The sequence below is a fragment of the Buteo buteo genome, chromosome 12, assembly GCF_964188355.1.
Source record: "Buteo buteo chromosome 12, bButBut1.hap1.1, whole genome shotgun sequence".
Classification (NCBI taxonomy): domain Eukaryota; kingdom Metazoa; phylum Chordata; class Aves; order Accipitriformes; family Accipitridae; genus Buteo; species Buteo buteo.
The window spans coordinates 4,659,454-4,679,959 of NC_134182.1; the positions used below are offsets into that span (position 1 = coordinate 4,659,454).

Genomic DNA, 20,506 nt, shown 5'->3' on the forward strand with positions numbered 1-20,506 from the left:
TACTCAATAACCATTATGTAGAGGGTAGGTAAGAATTAAAGGGTTTAATTTCCTAGGAAAGACAATGGAAAAATGGTCATTTTTAAAAAATAAAGTTTATTAGATCATAACGTTGTCTGATACCACCTTTTTGAGAAACCACCACTACCAAAAACACTTGTGTTCTTAAAGATGATTGATCATAGCGGTAAGTTTCTGAACAGCATTTGCATCGCTTGTTGCACCATCCACCACCAGGCAGAGATACCTAAGGGAAATAATGAAATCAGCTTTACCCAGCATGGACACAGAACCTCAGCTTCCTCTTACTTGCACAGTTTTAGAAGAGAGAGATGCCATTTCGTGCCTGGTATAAAGGCTGCCAGCAGCTCCCAGTACTACTGTAACAGCGCCCAGTGCGCCCCCCAGCACTGCGCAGCAGCCGTCAGTGCCGGGCTGGTTCAGGCATTCCTTCGGTTTGGCTCGGCTCACAGCCAGCCCTGCACCTCTATGGAAATTAAGCTCTTAGCCCTAGAGACTAGCAGGGTGACCCAAGGCTTAAAATACTGCATTACTCATTGTATCTGCCCTCTTGTAGTCAGGTTTTAGTACTTCCCTCCCTCACTGCTTGTGAGGTACAGTTGATAGTCACAAAAATAGTTTTAACTGCCCACACCCCACCCCCCCCTCGCTGTGAGACTATGAGCAAAAGCCACTGCCCAATTTTTAAAATGGATGCCTACCAAGCAATGTGCAACTTAGAAAGGGAAAACAAGGCCTTACCTAAATACTCTCAGTGAAAGGGTCATTTTTTCAAACTCTTTTGCTTTTCTATGCCCCTTCTGAATAACTTCCTCTGGAATATTAGCAAGTCTTGCTGCATTGAAGCCATAGCTCTTCGGACATGCTCCTTCGATGAACTTATACAGGAACGTAATTGTTTCCTGGCTTGGATCCTCACTCTCATTTTCAACCATACATGCCTAGAAAGAGTGTTACAAGTCAGTGTAATACTTACTTACCTACAGACTAATAAACACATGAGACATCACATCCTTTTCTCAGGACACATCTATGACTCTGGGTGGAAGAGTGCAGAAAAGCACACACAGCATGAGATCTATCAGCCAGAAGGAAAAATGCCATACTTCAGTGCTCACAACTTGTGCATTACACTTACACATACCATGTGGCCAAGCCGCACAGCCGTGTTGTGTGAATGATCCTCTACCAGCGAATGGTAGTGTGTGGAGAACAGCGTCCGACACTTGATTTTCTCTGCAAGTTCTTTCACAACTGCACTCGCTATAGCTGTTCCATCAAAAGTAGCTGTGCCTCTGCCTGGAGAAGAAATGGAAAAAAAGTGGCAAAGTAAATTCAATCCATAGTTTACTTGCTACTGAGGATAGACCACCCACCTTTAATTGCAAAGATGCTTTTCTAAAGGCAAATGCAATGCATTTTTTGCCATGTATCAATTCATATTGTTTGTTTTTCTCCCTCTTCACTGTGTGGAAGATTGACAAACAGCAGCAAGTAGTGACCCAAGTATTTGTCCCGTAACAATCCCACTCTCTTCTGCACTGCAGAAAAAGACACTTCTGCTCTCTTGAGCCTCGCTACCGGCTTGCTCAAGGTTTGCTGCAAGTAATCATGCAAAGGAAAGCAGGAAAACTCGGCTAGAAACAGGCTGGTAACGATTGGGGGGTGGGAGGTGTTGTATTAGTTCCCAGGGCACCTAAGAAGTACATGTTTTAAGTGAGACTTGCCTAGATGCTGACCAGTTAAAACATCAGGAGCATTATGATGAAACTGCCCATGTGTACTTGGTTGCGATTTAAACAGCCCAACAACCTTACAGCTAGTCTTCAATCTTAGATTTAATTTCCATCTATTACTAAGTAGACTAATTACCCAGTTCATCCACAAGGACAAGGGAGTGCTCTGTTGCATGCTGGAGAATGCTGGAAGTCTCACTCAATTCAACGAAGAAGGTACTTTCACCTTTAAAAGAATGACCAAAAAAAAAAGCCATGAAGTAGTCAAAGATCTGAAAACCACAACTAAACCCCCATTTAATCTGCACTAGAGTCTTGGTCAAGCTAAAATGAAACTTGACAGCAAACTGAAGATGAACAAAAACATAAAGCTTTTTTTCCAGCATGAAAATGGTAGATCTCCATTTGCCAGAAAAAGCAGGGTTTGGCTCCTTAAGAGTACAGGCATGGGCACAAGTACAGTTAATTGAGTAAGTTTTAGGCCACCTTATCTGTCTACTTTTAATAGCACGGGTCAGGTTTGCCAGCTGGACAAAAAGAGGGGCACAAAGGATACAAGATGGGGAGAATCTTTTGCCCCTTCTTGCTCTTAAATGCAAGAGGCAGGCCTAAGGTGTGTGGCTTTTCAGTGTAAAAAAAGCAAGCAGAAAATCTTAAAAAAGACTTAAGAGACTAGCCTTACTGGTTTGGTTGTTGATGTCATAAGGTAATGAATTATTCAGATAATTAAGGCTGTATTCATATGTACTCTACTTGAGTGAGATATGACAAAAGAAATACACTGCTGCTAAGGACTGAACATCTTACAGGAGTTCTAACAACCCAGATAATACAAGGCCTGAAATTTAGAGCTGAAGTTGTATTTTAGCAGATTACAAGCAGAAGTACACAATCATTCAGACCCTTGTACATGGTAAATCCACACGTATAAAGTCTCAGATTTACTAGTTCTTTGCAGGGTTCATTCCGAATAATCACATGCAGCAGCAATTAATGTAATTTCAGAGCAGGCAAGTATTTACTTCCTGTACTCATGCCGCATGAGCACTGCTGTGCTCCAACGTAAGTTTTTCAACATGAATTATTAAGCAGTGTCCAGCAATCCTTATATTCTCCATTTATTTAAAGAAATTTCCAGGATTTAATATGGTTTTAACAATGTTTAGGAAGAACCATTTATTTGCTGTAGAAAATAAAACCCTAAAATTACACAGGCAATTTTTAAATGATACTACTTAAAATTTACTTCATAAAAGTCCTGTTGACATCCATTACAAAATGACTGCCATGGGACAACTTTCACTGTGCTTTCATTTCTACACAGTGTGGAAACTAATGCGACAAGAACAGATTTCAAAGCTAGTTCCGCTGCACAGCATTCAGCCTCGTGATGTGAAAAAACATTTGTGCATGTATTTGGAAAAGAATTAGCTCTCAGTTGACAGAAAAATAAGTTGAAAATGTTACATTTTTCTAGACTACCTCTCTCTTGCAGAAGGGGCAGTTTTTATTTCTACCATAAGCCTTTAAGTTTTCTTCCATTCTTACAATTTCTTTTTGTACTGAAATTAAACAAAATGGAAAATAGCTGGGCAAAGAAACCCTTAATAAAATTCCCTAGCTGCAAGGAAAAGCCTTGATTTGGGGAAGGGTAAATATTTTTTTAATTAAGAACTCAGACTGATTCATTTCCAAATTCCTTATGTGCAACAAGTTCAGTAGGCTTAATTCCTTTCATATTCACTGACCCACATTTTTCAGCAGAAAGATCACAGAAAATCTGCACCCTTCTTAAATGAGTTGTGATACTACTCTTCTTACCACAAAAAATACTTTGTTCTTCCAGCCCCGTGACACTTTGCCTACCACCACAGGCAGACTTTCCCATTCCAGTTGTTGGGTCATCCTCCACTTCCGTCTTCCTCTCCACAGGAAGAAACAAAATATTCCCAAGAACTGTCAACTACCGCTTCCAGGAAGGAACCCTGCCTCTCTCTTCATTGTCTGAAGAAATCGGATTTCAGACATAAGGCAGGCATTCTGACTGAAACAAGGGACCTCTAGGTAGGCCTTGCAAGAAGGTAAAAAACAACTCCTCTGCCACAGCTACCTGAACATCACTGTCCTATGCCAGAACACTTAGAAAAAAAGATACCGATGTAAGTAGAACACAATCAGCTGTACCATATCCAAAAAGATATTCCTCAGACTTGCATCCAGCTGGAAGGCAGGCTTTTAATATTAAAATTCATTAAAAAGTGATTCTATGTGTCTGTCAAAAATAATGGAGGACAAGCATATCAACCAAATCAAGCATAACTACAATCCTGTTTCTACTCTGAATGACGAGAGACAACGAGTCACCCAGCTCTCCCCCCAAAATCAACAGACTATCCCTTTCCAACTTGCCACTCAAAGCAAAAGAAACTCACTCGGTGGCAAAAGCACTTTGGATTTCAGAAACTCACCTGCCATAATTCTGTCTGAGGCGCCAAGCCTCGTAAATACTCTGTCAATCGGTGTAAGCCTGCAGACTTCAGCAGGTACGTAGCATCCCAGCTGAGCCATTATAACCAGGAGACCAGCCTGCAGAACAAACATTAAAACATTTTAATTTTTACTATGTGCTTGGAGCTTCAGTTCCACACAGAGAACGAGGGAATGAAACTGTATTTCCCCTAAAACAAAGACTAAAGTGCATAAAGCTTCCCACTGTTTTAACAGCTCCAGGCTGCAGCATCATAATCTCAAGTAGGACTAAAGTACTCTGAAAGCCTTCAAAACATAAAAGTTATCACCGCAAGCAGTGTTAATAAAGCAACTCCCTGTTGCTTTCCCAGTGGCCGCTGAAGTCTATTTTCATCTTGTTTGACCTGCAGAAGCATCTTTTACCAGATGATGCCAAATACTGGATAAGGCCACCTGAAAAAGATTTTTCCCAACCATCTCTCATAAGAGAAAACTTATTCCTCACTAAAGTAAGCAAAAGTAGAAAATATACTATCTAAACATGGGCATTTTCTACCAGATTATATTTTGTCTTTACAGTGTAATTGCTGTACTGTGCTGCACACCCTGAAGACCACTCCTGGGACCTCCTTTGACATTTATAACAGTCATGTAATTATGCAAAACATAGAGGTACGCTGGAACATTCAGTCTTATGCAGATAGTCAATCACCTGTCTCATGAGCGTAGATTTGCCACCCATATTCGGGCCAGTTACTAACACACAGGAAGCTTCACTACTGCTATCTTCATCTTTGCTGCCTATCACAATGTCATTAGGAATAAAATCATCCCCAAAGAAAGTTTTTGTAATACACGGATGGCGTGAATTTTTAAGTTCCAGGAAGGGAGGAGCACTATCCACAGGCAGTAGAATTACAGGTCGGCACAGTGGTCCACCACCATCTTGACTGTAGTTAGCAAGGGACATCAAGACATCTATAAGATTAAGAGAAATTCCAGTAAGTCACGCTTTCAACCTTTCTTTATTCATTCACTGGAATGCATTTACTCACTGAATAGCATTTTTGTAAACACAATTTTCCATTTCCATTCCATTTTCCTGTTAAGGAAAACACCCAAGAAGTCCTCCAGAAGAACAAGTAAAAGATGGGAATGTTCACAATGTCTTCCCTCATTCCTTCCAGGTTTCTACCGATGCCAGATTAAAAATCCTCCCCTCTAGTTTTTAGTTTAAGTCTTTAAAATCCACATCATTTCACTTCAAAAGCTACTTTTTAAATGTACATGTATAAAATATTATTTTCTTGTATTGGTTTTTAATTTGGAACAGGGTAAGTAAAGAGGAAATCAGCTTCTGTGACAGTGAATTACTTTGTTAAGAATCATAATGCTGCTTGAAAGTTGCCAGAATAAATTTATATAAACACTAAAATTCTGTTGGCCTAGCAGAAAGCAGCAGCACAACCCCCCTCAATTAGCCTAGCTCTAAGGTTCTGAAAGCTGATTACCTACAAAATGAGACCATGTTACGTGATATTAGAGACTTTATGTACACATATTACAGCTGAGCCTGAAAGCTGTCTCCCTTTCTACTGATAATCAATTCAGTACTTGCCCTGGTACTGCAGCGTAGCTAATGTGACTGCTTCCCAGCTCTCTAGCCCGCTCAGAGAATCCGTTCCTAGACAACGCTCGCTGCCTGCCTGTCCTCCCCTTTCTGCCCCAGTGGCATTCAGAGAGTGCTTTCATTTTTTCCTGGAACAAAGACATCCCAGAGTGCCTCAAGCTAGCAGAAAATTCACAGTACAAGAGTACGCCAGTCCCAAGAAGGGAATGCAGGAGACTGTTCTACCCTAGAAATTTAAGGAAGATTTGGGGAAGTCTTCCTACTAGACTACCTTCTTCGAAGCAGTGACAATGACCACTTTTTTTATTTTTGAAGGCTGCTGAGAAAGCAGCCTGCTCAGGCGGAAAGATGACTAGCAGGTTAAATTTTTATACCTCCATCAGCATCACTGCCTTCATTTAATAAGAAGCAACTAATCCATACACGAGAATCCTAGAAGCAGCGAGAGACCCACCAGGCTATGCTGAACAGCGAGAAATACTCAGCTGCATACCTACAATCACACAACAGGAACGAAGAAAGAGCTTGCAAACATCAGGACCCAACAACTGTTCTGCCATATACTGACAGGAAGGAAATAGGCGATCACTGTTAATTATCAACCCTGTTATCACAATCAGAGTTTTTAAACTACAAATTAAGAGCTGGCAACAAGCCTTTTTTGCTTATCCAGATCAGATTTCACCATTTACTATAGAAGAGTATTTTTTCTATACGTAAAAATGAAGAAAATCTCTTACCTAACACAGCAATGCATTCCACAGCTGTCTGCCAGTCTTTGCTATTTTTATCAAAGTTGTAAAACAAACGCCTCATACAGTCTTTTAGTGCTGCATCTCTGCGCTCTTCAGCATTAACCATGGCAGCCAGCATCTTCTCTATCTCCTTGGTCCAGTAACGCTTATATCCCTTCCTGGTTGACTTCAACTCGTATTCCTCAGGTAAATTACGTGATACTACACTTTCCGGTATTTCCATTTGGTATCGGTTTTTGCCTGCCCCCCAGTAGAGCATGGATTTGAATCCAAGCAGTTTGCGTTGCTTATCCAGGTACTTGTGAAGATCTTCCTCGACAGCTTTAATATCCTGTAGTGCTTTATCGTAGTCAGGGTCAAAACCTGCCTTTGGAGTAATCACTCCTGTCTTTCGAGCTTGGTTATGATCAAAAGCAGTATCCCATCTTCTAAGCTCTGCACTCAAGTCTGGGAAGCGGCCATCTGGATTTTTGGCTTTGCGGGTGACCAGCTGCTTAAGGATTTTAGATTTGAAGTCGCTGGCAATTTCTTCCATGACATCAACAATTTCATTCATTACTTTAAACCCCTCCAGTGCAGACAAAAAGTCAGCAATTTTTTTTTTGCTGTATTTGATTTCTTCATAAAAGATGGCCCTGCTGTCAGGATGGTTCTGACTTTTAAGTGGCGATCCAATACTGTGAATTTTGCTGAGCAGCCTTTCAAGGTCAGGCAGTTTCTTCAGGTGCTCGCTAACTTCAGACATTTTATCTGGTACTGCCAGAAGGTCCTCAACAGCATCTAATCGATCATTGATGGATTTAGGATTACAAAGCGGAGCACAGAGCCACTGTTTCAGGAGTCGCTTCCCAAATGGCGTACAACAAGAATCAATCCTTTCCAACAAAGTACCTTCTGTGGTTCCGTTGGTTCCATTCTGCAGGACTTCCAAGTTCATCAGGGTGACTCCATCCAGCACCATCCGCTGGTCAGTTTTGGCAAAGAAACTACTTGGGCTCGTAGTTTTTGCAGTATCAATATCCACGGGGACGTACTCCTCAAAGTTTGCCAGCGATAACAGCTCCTGATCAATCAAGCATTTTTTGAGATAGAAGACACATCCCCCAAGAGCTGACAAAGCTAATTCACTGTTTTCACCAGGAGTCAATCCCAGCGAGTCGCTCTCTGAAGTCAAAGATTTGATTACAGGGGGCAGAGAACATCCATTTTCAGAGCTCTGTTTCTCCTTGAAATATCCTTCTTCAAGAAGGACTTTTAGTGTTTTAGAGGCATTCCAGAACTGGGAACCAGAAATCAGCCCTTCCTGAATGCAAGAAACAAGTGAGCCCTTCAGTATCTTTTGCGTGTCCACAGACAGGTTCCCCTTCTCATACAGTACCTGCACGGGAGTGTAATGCGCTACTAAAGTCCTAAACCTCGAACAGTGCCGGTCATCTGAGAACTGGCCTACATAAAACTTCCCCACCGACGTGTCAACAAAGCAGACCCCATAAACACGTTGTCCAGAGGAGTCTTCTTTTTCCTTAACGCACAGAAGATATTTGTTATGGTTCTCGGAGGGATCACAGTCCAGAACGCTGTAAGTCTGAGTTCCTTTAGTGATGATTCTGCATATTTCTCGGCGTACAACCTTGTCAAATTTTGTTGGGTGGGCCATTGACTTGTAGCGCGTTTCCATCATTTCAGGAGTTTCTGTTTGCTCAACACGGGCTACCTTGTAGCCTTTCTGCACTAGAACATCAGAGAATCTGCCAAATGCAGTTTCTGGAAAACCTGAATGGGCCCAAGTACCTTTCATAAAGATCAGGCCCAACTCATTTACACCAGTGACTGCATCCATATGATACAACTCATAGAATTTTCCAACTTTGTAGAAAATCACAGCATCGAAGTTTTGACTTTTCAGCTGCCACCACCTCCGCATTCCTGGCGTACACTTGTTGAGATAGTCCTCAGGTACATACAGAGTACATGGGTCATAACCAGGGTCACTCTGCCGTCTCCTGTGCGCATCTTTCTTTTTCCCTTCCTCCAGCCAATCAAGCTTTTCATGTTCCCATACTGCAAAGCCACTGGTGCCTCCACTGCAAGCATTTGCTTGAGATTCAAAAGTTTCAGGTGCTGCAAATGATGTCAGCTTAGACTTGGCTTCTAAAGAAACCGTTGCTGCTCTTTTGGGCGTTTCAGAACGTTCATTTTCTAAGCTACTCCTTTTAGCAGGCCTGTTTATCTCTCTTCTCTTTCGTTTAGAAGGGACTTTTATGGGGCTTTCTGCGACACTCTCTGCATCTGTCTCTGTGTCAGTAGATTCATTTTCATCCACCCCACTACTACCTTCCTCGCTGCTTGCCACTTCTTTCACATCAGGCTTGAACTCTACGTCAGAACCATCATGATCACTGTCAGAATCCAACACTCTTCTTCTTTTGGCTTTTATGGCACTTTCCCTGCTCATTACTCGCTTATTACTCTTCACATCCTCCTCACTATTGCAGTCATCACTGTTGCCTGATGCACTTTCACTCATCTGCTGGAAAAATAAATTATTTTACCTCCAGAAAATTCTGGCTACAAAGTAAAGTATCACTGCTGCAAAAAGAAGCACAAAAACGTGCAATAATGCAGTAGCTATACTACTTCAAGCAAGAAACAGCAGAGCCACAGCCAATTCCATTTACCTTCACAGAATTAAATTTTTTTCTGAATAACGAACTGCTACCGACCAGTGGCATAATTACTCCTCTTTGCATTCTTTACATCCTCATTCTTTGCATAAGTGATGCTGATGAACAAAATATTTAAACTGGACAGAAGGCATATGGTATATGAAATTCAGCACAAAGGAGAAATGCCTCCATAAGCTAACTCTGTGCTGTAATTTTTTCCTACCAACCTATGTCAGAAATGTCACTGGGTTTTGCAGCCTTTCAGTACTGGCCTATGTGACTTTTGCCCATGTGGTTTTGGGTTTTGGTTTTTTTGTGGTTTTTGTGTTTGTTTTGGGTTGGCGTTTTGTTTTCTTTTTTTTTTTTTTTTTTTTTGCGTTAACTACCTATTTCCACCTACAAACATACTACCTTATAGTAGTAACCTTCAAGAAGATTGTGCATGTCTAGGAGAAAGAAAAGAAGCTCCATTATTTGCCTTTTCAGCCTGAAACTTTAAGAACTCCAGCGCCAGTGCTGGAGAAAAACAGCAGTGGAGGGACTGTAATAAGTACCAAGTGCCAGCGCCCACCACACTGTTGCCACAATCATAACACAATGCTTGGAGTGGCATCTGTCCCTCGGGGCAATGTCACACAGGAAAAAGAGTAGATGGGCCATGCTGACAGAGGAGGTACAGAAAACCACTATCCCATTGACAGTTTCCTTGTACCATTCCTTTCCAAAGAGATTTATTCCAACACATATGGTGGTACTGAAATAATATTTGAATCATTCACAATACAACTTGAATACAATACAAGAAAAGATCTCTTTTTAGTTACCCCACCAACAGATTGGTGTTAACAGTACAAGAATTTGTACTTTAGCGCTACTCTACAACATGAGAGCAGGCTCCAAAAATCCAATTTAAGGCTTTACAATGAATACTCAAGAAGTTAGAAATTTCTACATTACGACAAATTAAAACTTCAGATCAAACTTAGGGGAACTTGGAACATGACTAGCAGATAGAGAAGATAAGAAGATGCATTAGAAAAAAGGTTCTTTACGAGTGAGAAAGTGGGTCACCTGCGTTACCCAGGGAGTGATCAATAAAGAGTTAGAGAAGTTAAGTAACTTCTGAGGTCAGTCTTTACCGTACAGAACACCAAGAAGAGGTATTAGACTTGTCTTTCCAACCACAAAAGGTGAGAGACCGGTGTATGGCCTGACAACACAGAAGCAGTGCAAAAAAAGACATATGGATATATATGCATGCATGATTAAAGAGCAGATTAAGCTGCTATTATGGTACTAGAGAATTGCAGGATAGTCCACGCTTAGTTCCAAGAGACAGCTTCTAAGTTCTAGCACTATTTCTGAAAACGACAGCAAGTAAGAAAAATTTTACCTCCATTTCCTCCTCTTCCTCCTCCTCCTCCTCTGTGTCTGAAGGTTCACTGCATACTGCCAGTTCAAGCCGCTTAGTTTTATCTTTACTCATTGCATCGTCCGCTAGCACCATTGCTCTCTTAATTTCAGGCTTTGTACTATAAAACATACCTCCCTTCTGTGTCTCCCCATCTGATGAACCTTTAAAACCACATATAATTAATCAGAAACTGAAGTTAGTCTAGCATTTAGCCAGTCATTTAGTTAGTGTTCACACTTCACTTTTAAATGTATTCAGACAACTAGTATAATTATCTAACATTGTTTTGTTACCAGTCATTCCCACCACATCTTAAATATAGCAACCTGTCACTCATTCAGCCTGATAAACTATCCCTAGAGAAAGTCTAAACACTCACAAATGAAATGCCTACCTAGTACATGAACACTTGAAGAATTGCTTCTATTTCTGTAACTCATTACCACATCTGAACACTTCTAAGCTAAGCTCTAAACACCCTCACGCTAACTATAGTTACTACTGAAAAGCAACACTTCATATTAGCAGTACAGCAGACCTGACTGAGACCACATGGCTACTTTAGCAACGATAGGTAAGTTCAATCATAAAGTTATTTTCAAGTTATGGGCATCAGTCATCTATGACATGGATTTCTTGGCTAAAGCTCTGCTGGTCGTTCAAACTGCTCCCATAAGTGCAGCAAGGCAGCCAGACCCAACACCAACGTATTAGCCAGATTAGCTGATCATCAATCATGGTGGCAATTCACCCTGACACTGCAGGGTATCAAGCAAAGCCTACTATTAATAACTGCACCATCCGTCTTCCTCTTTCATATCCCATGAGCACCACAGTTCCTCCTTTCACTATCTGTACATAAACACAAAGCCCAGCCAATCTACAGACTGATTTCTAGAAAGGGTCCCCAAAGATGCTGAGATTCATCTTGATGCCATGCTCAAGAAATGAATCATGTATGTAACATATTATGTATTCAACTTGCGGAAAGAAAGAAGGGGGACATAAGAGTACACTATAGATGGGAAAGGGCAATTCCAATTTCCTTCTGTTCCTAGAAGTTTAGATTCACCCACTCTTGTGAATCCCTTCATATGCTGCTATTAACTGAAGCTTCAGCTCTAAGTCAATGGTAGAAAAAAGGCAGCTGAGTTGTAGGAGGCCAACTATCTCAGAAATAAGACAAATGGAATTCTTTCTCACATTCATTTCTTTGAGCTTGCAGTAGCAAAGGATGGAGTTACAAGTAGCTGCTTCTACAGCACAACGCAACACATTAACAAACCAGATCTCCATTTTAATTTTGCAAATGCAGTGAGACAATCCAAAAATATTTTGCGTTTAATGTTGACAATTTAACAATGGCAGGAGAAAAATCTCATCACATAATTTAACTGCATACTCAAGTGTGCAACACCTGCATATTCACTTAACCAGCTTGTATGTAACTCCACTTCTTGCATGCCCAACTGTTAGAAGCCTAGCCCTGTCATGTCTGTATTTACAAGCAACACCACAACATAAGAAACTTCTCCATTTTCTTACCCAAAAATTCCAACACTCTTACTTTGTATACAGAGATGCTTTCTGTCTGAATTTAAAAGCAAAGCATGTATTTTAAATATTTTCACTCTGTTCTGTATTAACTACATTTCTTGTAGATAGACCAGTGTTTCTATGTTTAAACATTTTGAACACGTCTTACTTTCCTGCAGTTTTGGTACACAGATCAATTCTGCTTACCTGTATTTGCTTCTAAATGCAACTGCAAGCTGTTAAAATATATTTGATTTTTTAAAATATCTTCAGGAAAGATACATATAAAGGATCAACCAATTCACTTGCCTTAAATTATGCTAACATTTACAGTAATAACATTACCGTTGTAATTTAAAACTACCTATGGCTTAAATGTAGTACATTTAAGTATAAACAAGCCCCAAAAAATCACAGGAGATGGAACTCTGACTTGTAAAAAGTAAGAAACTGTTTAAATTCAGTTGTTTCACTGACATCATAAGTGAATTCTACAGTGTATCAAAAATACTGTATTATACCCAAAGTACTTGTTTGACTAACAACAGGACAGTTTACAGCAACATGATTTACACATGACTGTTTACAGCCAATGATTTACAGTTTTCGGCAACAGTAAAATTATAAAACCAGGGGAAAACAGATCATGATTACTAATGTGAGTTTTATTACACAAAATGTTGAAATAACACCACAGTAGAATTAATTTTAGTTCCCTAACATCCTGTGGCTAGTCTTTTGATGCTGGACAAACTGCAGTTCCCAAATAGCTAATAAAAACTGGGTTTGGCATTCGTAATATTTTAAGGATTTCAGGGCTAGAAATTGAAATAGTGGACTTATCTTTTAGATCTTCTTTTATATTGATGGGAGAAACAAAGGAAAAAACTTCAAAACATAAGCAAGCTGCAAGTTTGCATTCTAATCTAATAAACAAGAGGGCTTAGTGGTTTACATTTAAAGAACCATATAACCATAAACGCACCTGTAACCCTCAAAAACTTGCTATGTCTAACTTACAAAGTACAAAACATGCTTTCCCACTCAATACTGATCTTGGTTTTGCTGCTCTTTTCTCTATGGAGATTACCATACCCTACATTACATGCCTATTTTTCAAAAACAAAAAGTGGCATATTTCCATTTCAAAAAGTTTTATTTGCATCTCTTACCTTTATATGGCCTCAGATATTTAATACTGACCCAGCCCCTTGTAGGGCTGTCATCAAAAAACTGTACGTGGACACGAGTGGATTTCCCTTTTCCTCTGACTATTGTTCTTTCAGTCGGATGGTTGTATATGAGACACGGCCACCAAGGATAACCTTCCATCTTGGCCCAGACCAAGTCACCAGGTGAATACTCACAGGAGACACTGCAAAGACAACAGATGCGTAATTTAAGGAGCATAAACATTTAAAAGAGCTCCCTTCATAAACGTAACTGCACGCTGCTTCTGAGCAGCTTGCCCACTGAAGGTCTTGGGTGGCACCCAGGTGGTGCAACCCAGATTATACAGTCCTTCTACACTACCGCCAATACTTCTCTTCAACGACTTTTTGGATTTGCTCCTCCAAGTTCTACTGGATCCCTCCAGAGATAGAGCTTTATAGCTGCAGAAGATGGGCTGAGGTCGGGAGGGACCTCTGGAGCTCATCTTGTCCAACGCCCCTGCTCAAGCAGGGCCACGTAGAGCCATGTGTAACCAGACTCTTAGCGGATTTCTTAAGGGAGGGGGAGAGAGTAACTGGGTCCAACAGTCACAGTAGCTTAAAGAAAAAGGTTGCAGACTACCTATTATGAATTGCAACCTACGTAACCAAGATGAGTTTTCCTGTAGAGACTAATTCTCAACAGGGCACCTGAAGGAAACGAGTAAGACTTCAAAAAACCCTCAAGCTATAAAAACTAAAGCAATAAATAAAAACCCCGTCTCCACCGCAAAGCACCTGATGCGGCTTTCGTTCGCTCTCTCCTTCTCCCCCAAGATTTCAACCCAGCCGCTGATGACCGGGGGCCGGGGGGGCGGGGGGTATCCCCGCAGGCTATAGCCAAACCATCAGCCAGCCGAGACACTTAAACCACCAAGACGCGGAACAGAAAGGCAACTGAGGCACCAGGGAAAAAAACAAAAAATAAGATTCCCCTGCGGGTGGATGCCGGCGTTACCCCCAAACCCCGGCTGAGGCAGAAGGCCGCCGGCCTCCCAGCACCCCACGCCGCTGCCGGCAGCGCCTCCCCCGCCCCAAGGCGCCGCAGGCCCGCACCCCCCCACGCACACACACTCCCCACACACTCCCCACACGGCTCCCGCCACCCCCCACACCCTGAGGCGGCGGCCAAAAGCCCGGGGGGCTCGCTGAAAACCGCTCCCTCCCTCCCGTGCCGGGAAGGCCCCGGTGGGCCCAAGCAGCCGCCGTCTCCCGGGTGGGTGAAGGGGACGGACGGACACGGACACACAGACGGACACCGGCGCCTCCGCGCCCCGAGGGGTCCCGCTCCAACGGCCACCGGCGACAGCACGCGCCCCCCCCCGCAACGGTCCGCGCGCGCTGCATCCCCCCCCCCCCCCCCGCAGGCCGCCCTCCCGCGGCCTCCTCTCCCCGCCGCCGCTTACCTGGGGGCCTTGGCGGCGGCGCCGTCCCCTCCGCCCTTCTCCCCCGCCTCCTTACGCCGGGCCGCCGCTCCGCCCGGTGCACCGTTGCTCGCCGCGGCGGTGGGGCTGGTGGCGGTGGCCTGGCGGCCATTCTGCTCCCCTGAAACGCGGCGGCGGGTCCCGGCGCCGGCCTGCGGAGGGACGGGAGCGGGTGCGGGTGCCGGTGCGGGTGGCGGTGCAGCCGGCCGAGGCGGTGCCGGGGAGGCCTTGGGGAAGAAGCGGAGCAGGGTGCTCTGCCGAGACATGGTCGCCGGCGGGAAGCGCGGCCCGCCGCCAGCGCGCGCGCCAAACCCGCCGCCCGCCCCGCCCGGGGGTGTGGGGGGGGGCGTGGCCGATCCGCGCCCCGCCCCCTCCCCGCCCGCCGTGCGCGGGAACCGCTGTGGAGGCCTTGAGGTGATTCCGCCCGGCCGGGGTCTTCGGTCCGCTCCGCCGCCCGCGCCCGCCCTGGCAGCCTGAACCCCGGTTCCCGGAGGTGCTCCTCGGGCTCTCCCTGCCGGGGTCTCCGTGTTATGCCCCGCTTTCCCTCTCCCCGCCGCTGGCAGAGGGCCTGGGGCGCCTCGGGGCCTACCGCCTGCAGCGCCGTGGTCTCCCAGGCCGGCGTCGCCCGAGTTGAGCAGCTCACGGCAAGGTCTGTCCTTGTTAACTAACAGCCCTTCAAACCCTGCCTCTCGTCTGCAGGGAGGCCACAGCGGTTGTTACGATTAATGTTGGTAGGAGTAATGGGATGAGCTGGGGCCTTCCCACAAAAAAATCCTCCTCAGGGAAGGAGAAGCTGTGGCATCTGCAGTGGAGAACTTCTTTCCCGCCCCTGCAGTAGAGGGCAAGAGCAGCAGTGCGGTGGGAAGACGAGAAGCTGGTACGTGGCCAGAGGAGAAGCTTGCACAGCTGCCCGTCCCACTGCCAGGCTGCAAAGTGGTACTTCTCGGCTGGCTTTACCAGCAGATGCACAAGAGGCCTAAGAAATGGCAGCTAAAATAATACGATCTTTTTCTCTGCTCTTCCTACGTGTTTTTTTCATATTCACAGGTGAGGCTATGTCCTTAAAAAGCAACTTTCTGATGCATTAGAATACAGTCCATTTCACGGTTCTTAACTATTGTGCTTAAGCTACAGTATTACAGAGTGAAACCAAGAACTTATTTTTATCAGCATAAGTTCAGAGAAAAGTTATTTACTGTCACCAGATGTCTGTTAGCATAGGTTTTTCTGTCATTAAAATTGCCGTTTAATACTGCGAGCCAAAACTTCTCCTACTGCTCAGCACAATAGCCAGAAATGTCACAGGAGCGCTCCCACCGCGAGTAAAAAAGTGGAACTGCAAGGTAGGGATGTGACCACAAGAGGTCACGCAAACCCAAACGATACTGAAGGATTTTAAACGCGTGTTCCTTCTAAAAGAATTATTTCTGTTTAATTTCAAAACATAATTTCCGTTTCAACTAATTGCTTTCATAAACAATCTGATGTGTCCTCAACTACACACACCTCAAACTGAAATAGAAAAACAACTGCATTTAGTTTCCTGAGAATAGTCCAGGGGATTCCAAAGCACATGGACTGTGAAATGTTTGGAAGTGGAGCACGCTGCAGGACAAACCCCTCGGCAGATATTGCTGTTCCTATCAAAAACGCTCGCCAGGACTGGTACCTGCAGAGATGTTTAGGTAGCACATTTTTTGTCAATTGTTTACAGGAAATAGGCCACCCTATTTAAATTTGTTACTGTCTGGAAAATTACACTCCGATATCCACCTGGCAGGTAGAAGCAGGGAGATGGGCTGAGGCAGGGAGGGGAAAAACTTGGGAAAATGCTGAAAGCAAGTTTTTAAAGATGAAGCCTGTTTTGAGCAGACTCCTGATAGATCCTGGTAGCTTCTCCCTGGTGATGACTGTTGTCAGTTCATATGAGGAATGGAGATGACAGAAAAACATGAAAGGTCACCTGAATTTGGTGGCCTCCTGAGCCAGCATGGTATGAGCACCACAGAAGTCAGTGTGATGTTGGGGTCGGTTTTGGTAGCCCTGGGATTTCTCCAGAATGGCAGGAGCACGTGAGTCAGTCCTGCTGGTGGCTCTGCTAGAAGAGGGACAAGCTGCCAATTTGGTACAACTATGGAGGTCTCGAGAAGAGACCATGGTCCTTGGAATTTACAGACCACGTGGTCCAGAAGCTTGACCGAGGGGCCTGGAGTATGCACCTGTCCTGGTTTCAGCTGGGATAGAGTTAATTGTCTTCCTAGCAGCTGGTACAGTGCTATGTTTTGAGTTCAGTATGAGAAGAATGTTGATAACACTGATGTTTTCAGTTGTTGCTAAGTAGTGTTTAGTCTAAAGTCAAGGATTTTTCAGCTTCTCATGCCCAGACAGCGAGAAAGCTGGAGGGGCGCAAGAAGTTGGCACAGGACAGAGCCGGGGCACCTGACCCAAACTGGCCAACGGGGTATTCCATACCATGGGACATCACATCTAGTATAGGAACTGGGGGGAGTGGGGGCGGGGGATCACCGCTGGGGGACTAACTGGGTGTCGATCGGCAGGTGGTGAGCAATTGCACTGCACATCATTTGTACATTCCAATCCTTTTATTATTACTGTTGTCATTTTATTAGTGTTATCATTATCATTATTAGTTTCTTCTTCTCTGTTCTATTAAACCTTTGTTATCTCAACCCACGAGTTTTACTTCTTTTACCGATTTTCTCCCCCATCCCACTGGGTAGAGGGAGAGTGAGTGAGCGGCTGCGTAGTGCTTAGTTGCTGGCTGGGGTTAAACCACGACACACCTCTGAGAAGATTAACACTTTGTTTTGTGGCTTTTTAGTTTGTCCCTTGCAATGATACCAGTTCTCCTGGTCTGTGGTGTCCCCATGTCTGGGTCTGGGCATTCGTCCATTTAGGGTGACAGCCACTTAAGAAATGCCACATTGGAAACATACCTAAGTCTGTATTTTTGAAAGGCTGGATCCAATGTCAGGTGCCCTCCCCAAGGTGGGGTAGCTCCACACTTTGGTATCCACAAAAATGTAGGAGGTAAACTTTGCAGTACTGGATTATTGTACATCCCCTTTCCTCTGGTGGGATCAGGCTGGGGGAAACATAGATCACACCAGTACTTATCAGATAGTGTTTTATTATGCTGTTATTAATCACAAGGGACTCATCGTACACTGCATCCGCTTATTCCCTCACACAGTTCACAAACATGCACACTAACTGGTACCCAAGTGGAGCAAGAGTTGGGAGACCAACCCCAGCTGTGTACTTAAAAGCAGAGGCATGTCTTGATGTGCCAGGGGCTTTGAGGTGGGTGTTCAGGAAGTCCCTCCAGATGATTTGTTTCATCGTATATCTATGTGTGTGTGTTATATACACAGATAGATAGGTAATCTTGTCGTTTTGCAGATAGCAGCCTTCTTGGATGTAGCCTGGGTTGTATAACCTGTGGTTGATGCTAGTGGATTTGGACAGATTTGGCAGAGTCTCTGTTCAGAGTTTGTCAGGTTTTGTGGATTCAGCAGGACTGCTAGTCTCTGGAGTTTATCAGTGCTTGGCAGACTTTCGCATGCTACCGCTTGGCACATGCTTTCCCTCTCTTCAGCCTGCTGTTTTCTGGTACCTATTTCTCCATCCACACACACACCTGTAGAGCCATTCACACAAACTCACACAGAGGGGGCTTTTATGACATGGTTTTCAGTTTCTCTCTAGTAAAATACGTAATTCTACTTGTTTTTCTACCAGTCTTAGCAGGGTAGGCTATAGAATAATTAAAACAGGAAAGTCTTTGAAGTTGTTTCATAGGAGGCTGTAAAAGGTGACATTACTGAAAACGTTACAAACAACTCTGTCCTTCCCCCTTTTTTTTGAATATTCTGCTTTGAAGAGAAAACCATAGGGAATTGTTAAGTTGCTGTAGTGCAGACTTTACACCAAGCTCAGCGGAACACTGAAAAGTGCTGTATTTATCTTAATTCTTTTCCTCCCTCTCCCCCTGCCAATGCATACGCAAATACTCCCACACAGCCTTCAACTGTGCTTTTTAGCTCCCTAAGTGGTTCTGAACAATTTCCATTTTAGGAACATTGGAAATGGCAAGGATTTGGCTTTTTTCAAGATAATACCTCAACACTTTTGAAACTGAAACAACTTTGGATATACCTTGCTTTACTAGATTACACAGTACCTTCTCTACAGCTGATACAGAAAAGGATGATGGACTGTTGTTAATAGTGGGGCAGGATCCAAGACCTAGCTTGCAGTGCAGTGACCCTCTGCTATACCTTGGCTTTCCTCTGGAGTTAGGAATTAATCATTTCTATCTTGTTAGATGCTGGAATAAGGAAAATGCTAACCAGGTAATTTTGAGATCTTTCTGGAAAAATGAAGTAATGTAAATCAAGAAGGATACCTACAACAATAACCACAACAGAAAAGCAAAGTACACTTGAGGCCAGGTGCCTGGTTGTTTATCTTCTGTAGTGTTTGCTATCTCTGATATTCTTTGGAACAAACATTTGACAGGAAGGAAGGGTCATTCCTCAGGTGAGCGATCTTGTTCTTGAAGTTGCCAGGTACAGCCAAGAGCAAACTGCTGAGGCTTAGGATGCAGCAGGAGCAAGGGTGCTCCTGGAACAGGCAGTGCCCTCGCTGACCATGATGCAGACACACAGCATCTGAATCATAGAATCCTAGAATCACAGAATAGTTTGAGTTGGAAGGGACCTTTAAAGATCAGCTAGTCCAACCACCCTGCCGTGGGCAGGGACATGTTCCGCTAAATCAGGTTGCTCAAAGCCCCATCTAGCCTTGCATGCTTCCAATGATGGAGCATCCACAACTTCTCAGGGCAATCTGTTCCAGTGTCTCACCAGCACCATAGTAAAAAATTCCTTCCTTATGTCCAATCTAAATGTACCCTCTTTCAGTTTAAAACTGTTGCCCCTTGTCCTGTCACTACAGATCCTGGTAAAAAGTTTCTCTCCATCTTATAAGCCACCTAAATATATTGAAAGGCCTCAATAAGGTCTCCCCGTAGCCTTCTCTTCTCCAGGCTGAACAACCCCAACTCTCTCAGCCTTTCTTCACAGGAGGGGTGTTCCAGCCCTCTGATCGTTTTTGTGGCCCTCCTCTGGACCTGCTCCAACAGGTCCATGTCCTTCTTATGGTGGGGCCCCCAGAGCTGGACGTAGTACTGCAGGTGGGGTCTCAGCAGAGCAGAGTAGAGAAGGAGAATCACCTCGAGATGCTGGCCATGCTGCTTTTTCTGCAGCCCAGGATACAATTGGCTTTCCGGGCTGCAAACGCACATTGCTGGCTCATGCCCAATTTTTTGTCCGCCAGTACCCCCAGGTCCTTCTCCGCAGGGTTGCTCTCAATCCCTTCATCCCCCAGCCTGTATTGATACCGGGGGTTGCCCTGACCCAGATGCAGGACCTTGCTCTTGGCCTTGTTGAACCTCATGAGATTCTCATGGTCTCACTCATCAAGCCTGCCCAGGTCCCTCTGATGGCATCCCGTCCCTCAGGCGTGTCAGCCGCACCGCTCAGCTTGGTGGTGTCTGCAAATTTGCTGAGGGTGCACTCAATCCCACTGTCTGTGTCATTGATGAAGACATTAAACACTA

General features: G+C 44.1%; 1 protein-coding gene across 2 annotated transcripts; it reads right to left on the bottom strand.

Moving 5' to 3' along the window:
- Positions 1-76: 76 nt before the first annotated feature.
- MSH6 (mutS homolog 6) lies at positions 77-15,174 on the bottom strand. Of its 2 annotated transcripts, none has more exons than XM_075042448.1 (10): positions 14,845-15,174; positions 13,400-13,602; positions 10,671-10,852; positions 6,597-9,138; positions 4,939-5,204; positions 4,226-4,343; positions 1,894-1,983; positions 1,166-1,320; positions 763-962; positions 77-247 (listed from the first exon to the last, which is right to left on the bottom strand). In XM_075042448.1, exons 1-10 carry the CDS (start codon positions 15,126-15,128, stop codon positions 166-168), a joined length of 4,122 nt encoding a protein of 1,373 aa, XP_074898549.1. In that variant the 5' UTR covers positions 15,129-15,174; the 3' UTR covers positions 77-165. The 2 variants fall into 2 exon arrangements, with proteins under 2 accessions (XP_074898549.1, XP_074898548.1); XM_075042447.1 differs by having other exon boundaries at positions 6,597-9,141.
- Positions 15,175-20,506: the final 5,332 nt, after the last annotated feature.

What these genes read in the sequence shown, in the direction of transcription:
- MSH6 (XM_075042447.1), bottom strand. Translation starts at nt 15,128, where the DNA reads ATGTCTCGGCAGAGCACCCTGCTCCGCTTCTTCCCCAAGGCCTCCCCG. An exon ending in GCCGCCGCCAAGGCCCCCAG is followed by an intron (nt 13,603 to 14,844) that starts GTAAGCGGCGGC and finishes TTGTCTTTGCAG; the next exon opens with TGTCTCCTGTGAGTATTCAC. An exon ending in AATCTACGCTCATGAGACAG is followed by an intron (nt 4,344 to 4,938) that starts GTGATTGACTAT and finishes TTTGTTCTGCAG; the next exon opens with GCTGGTCTCCTGGTTATAAT.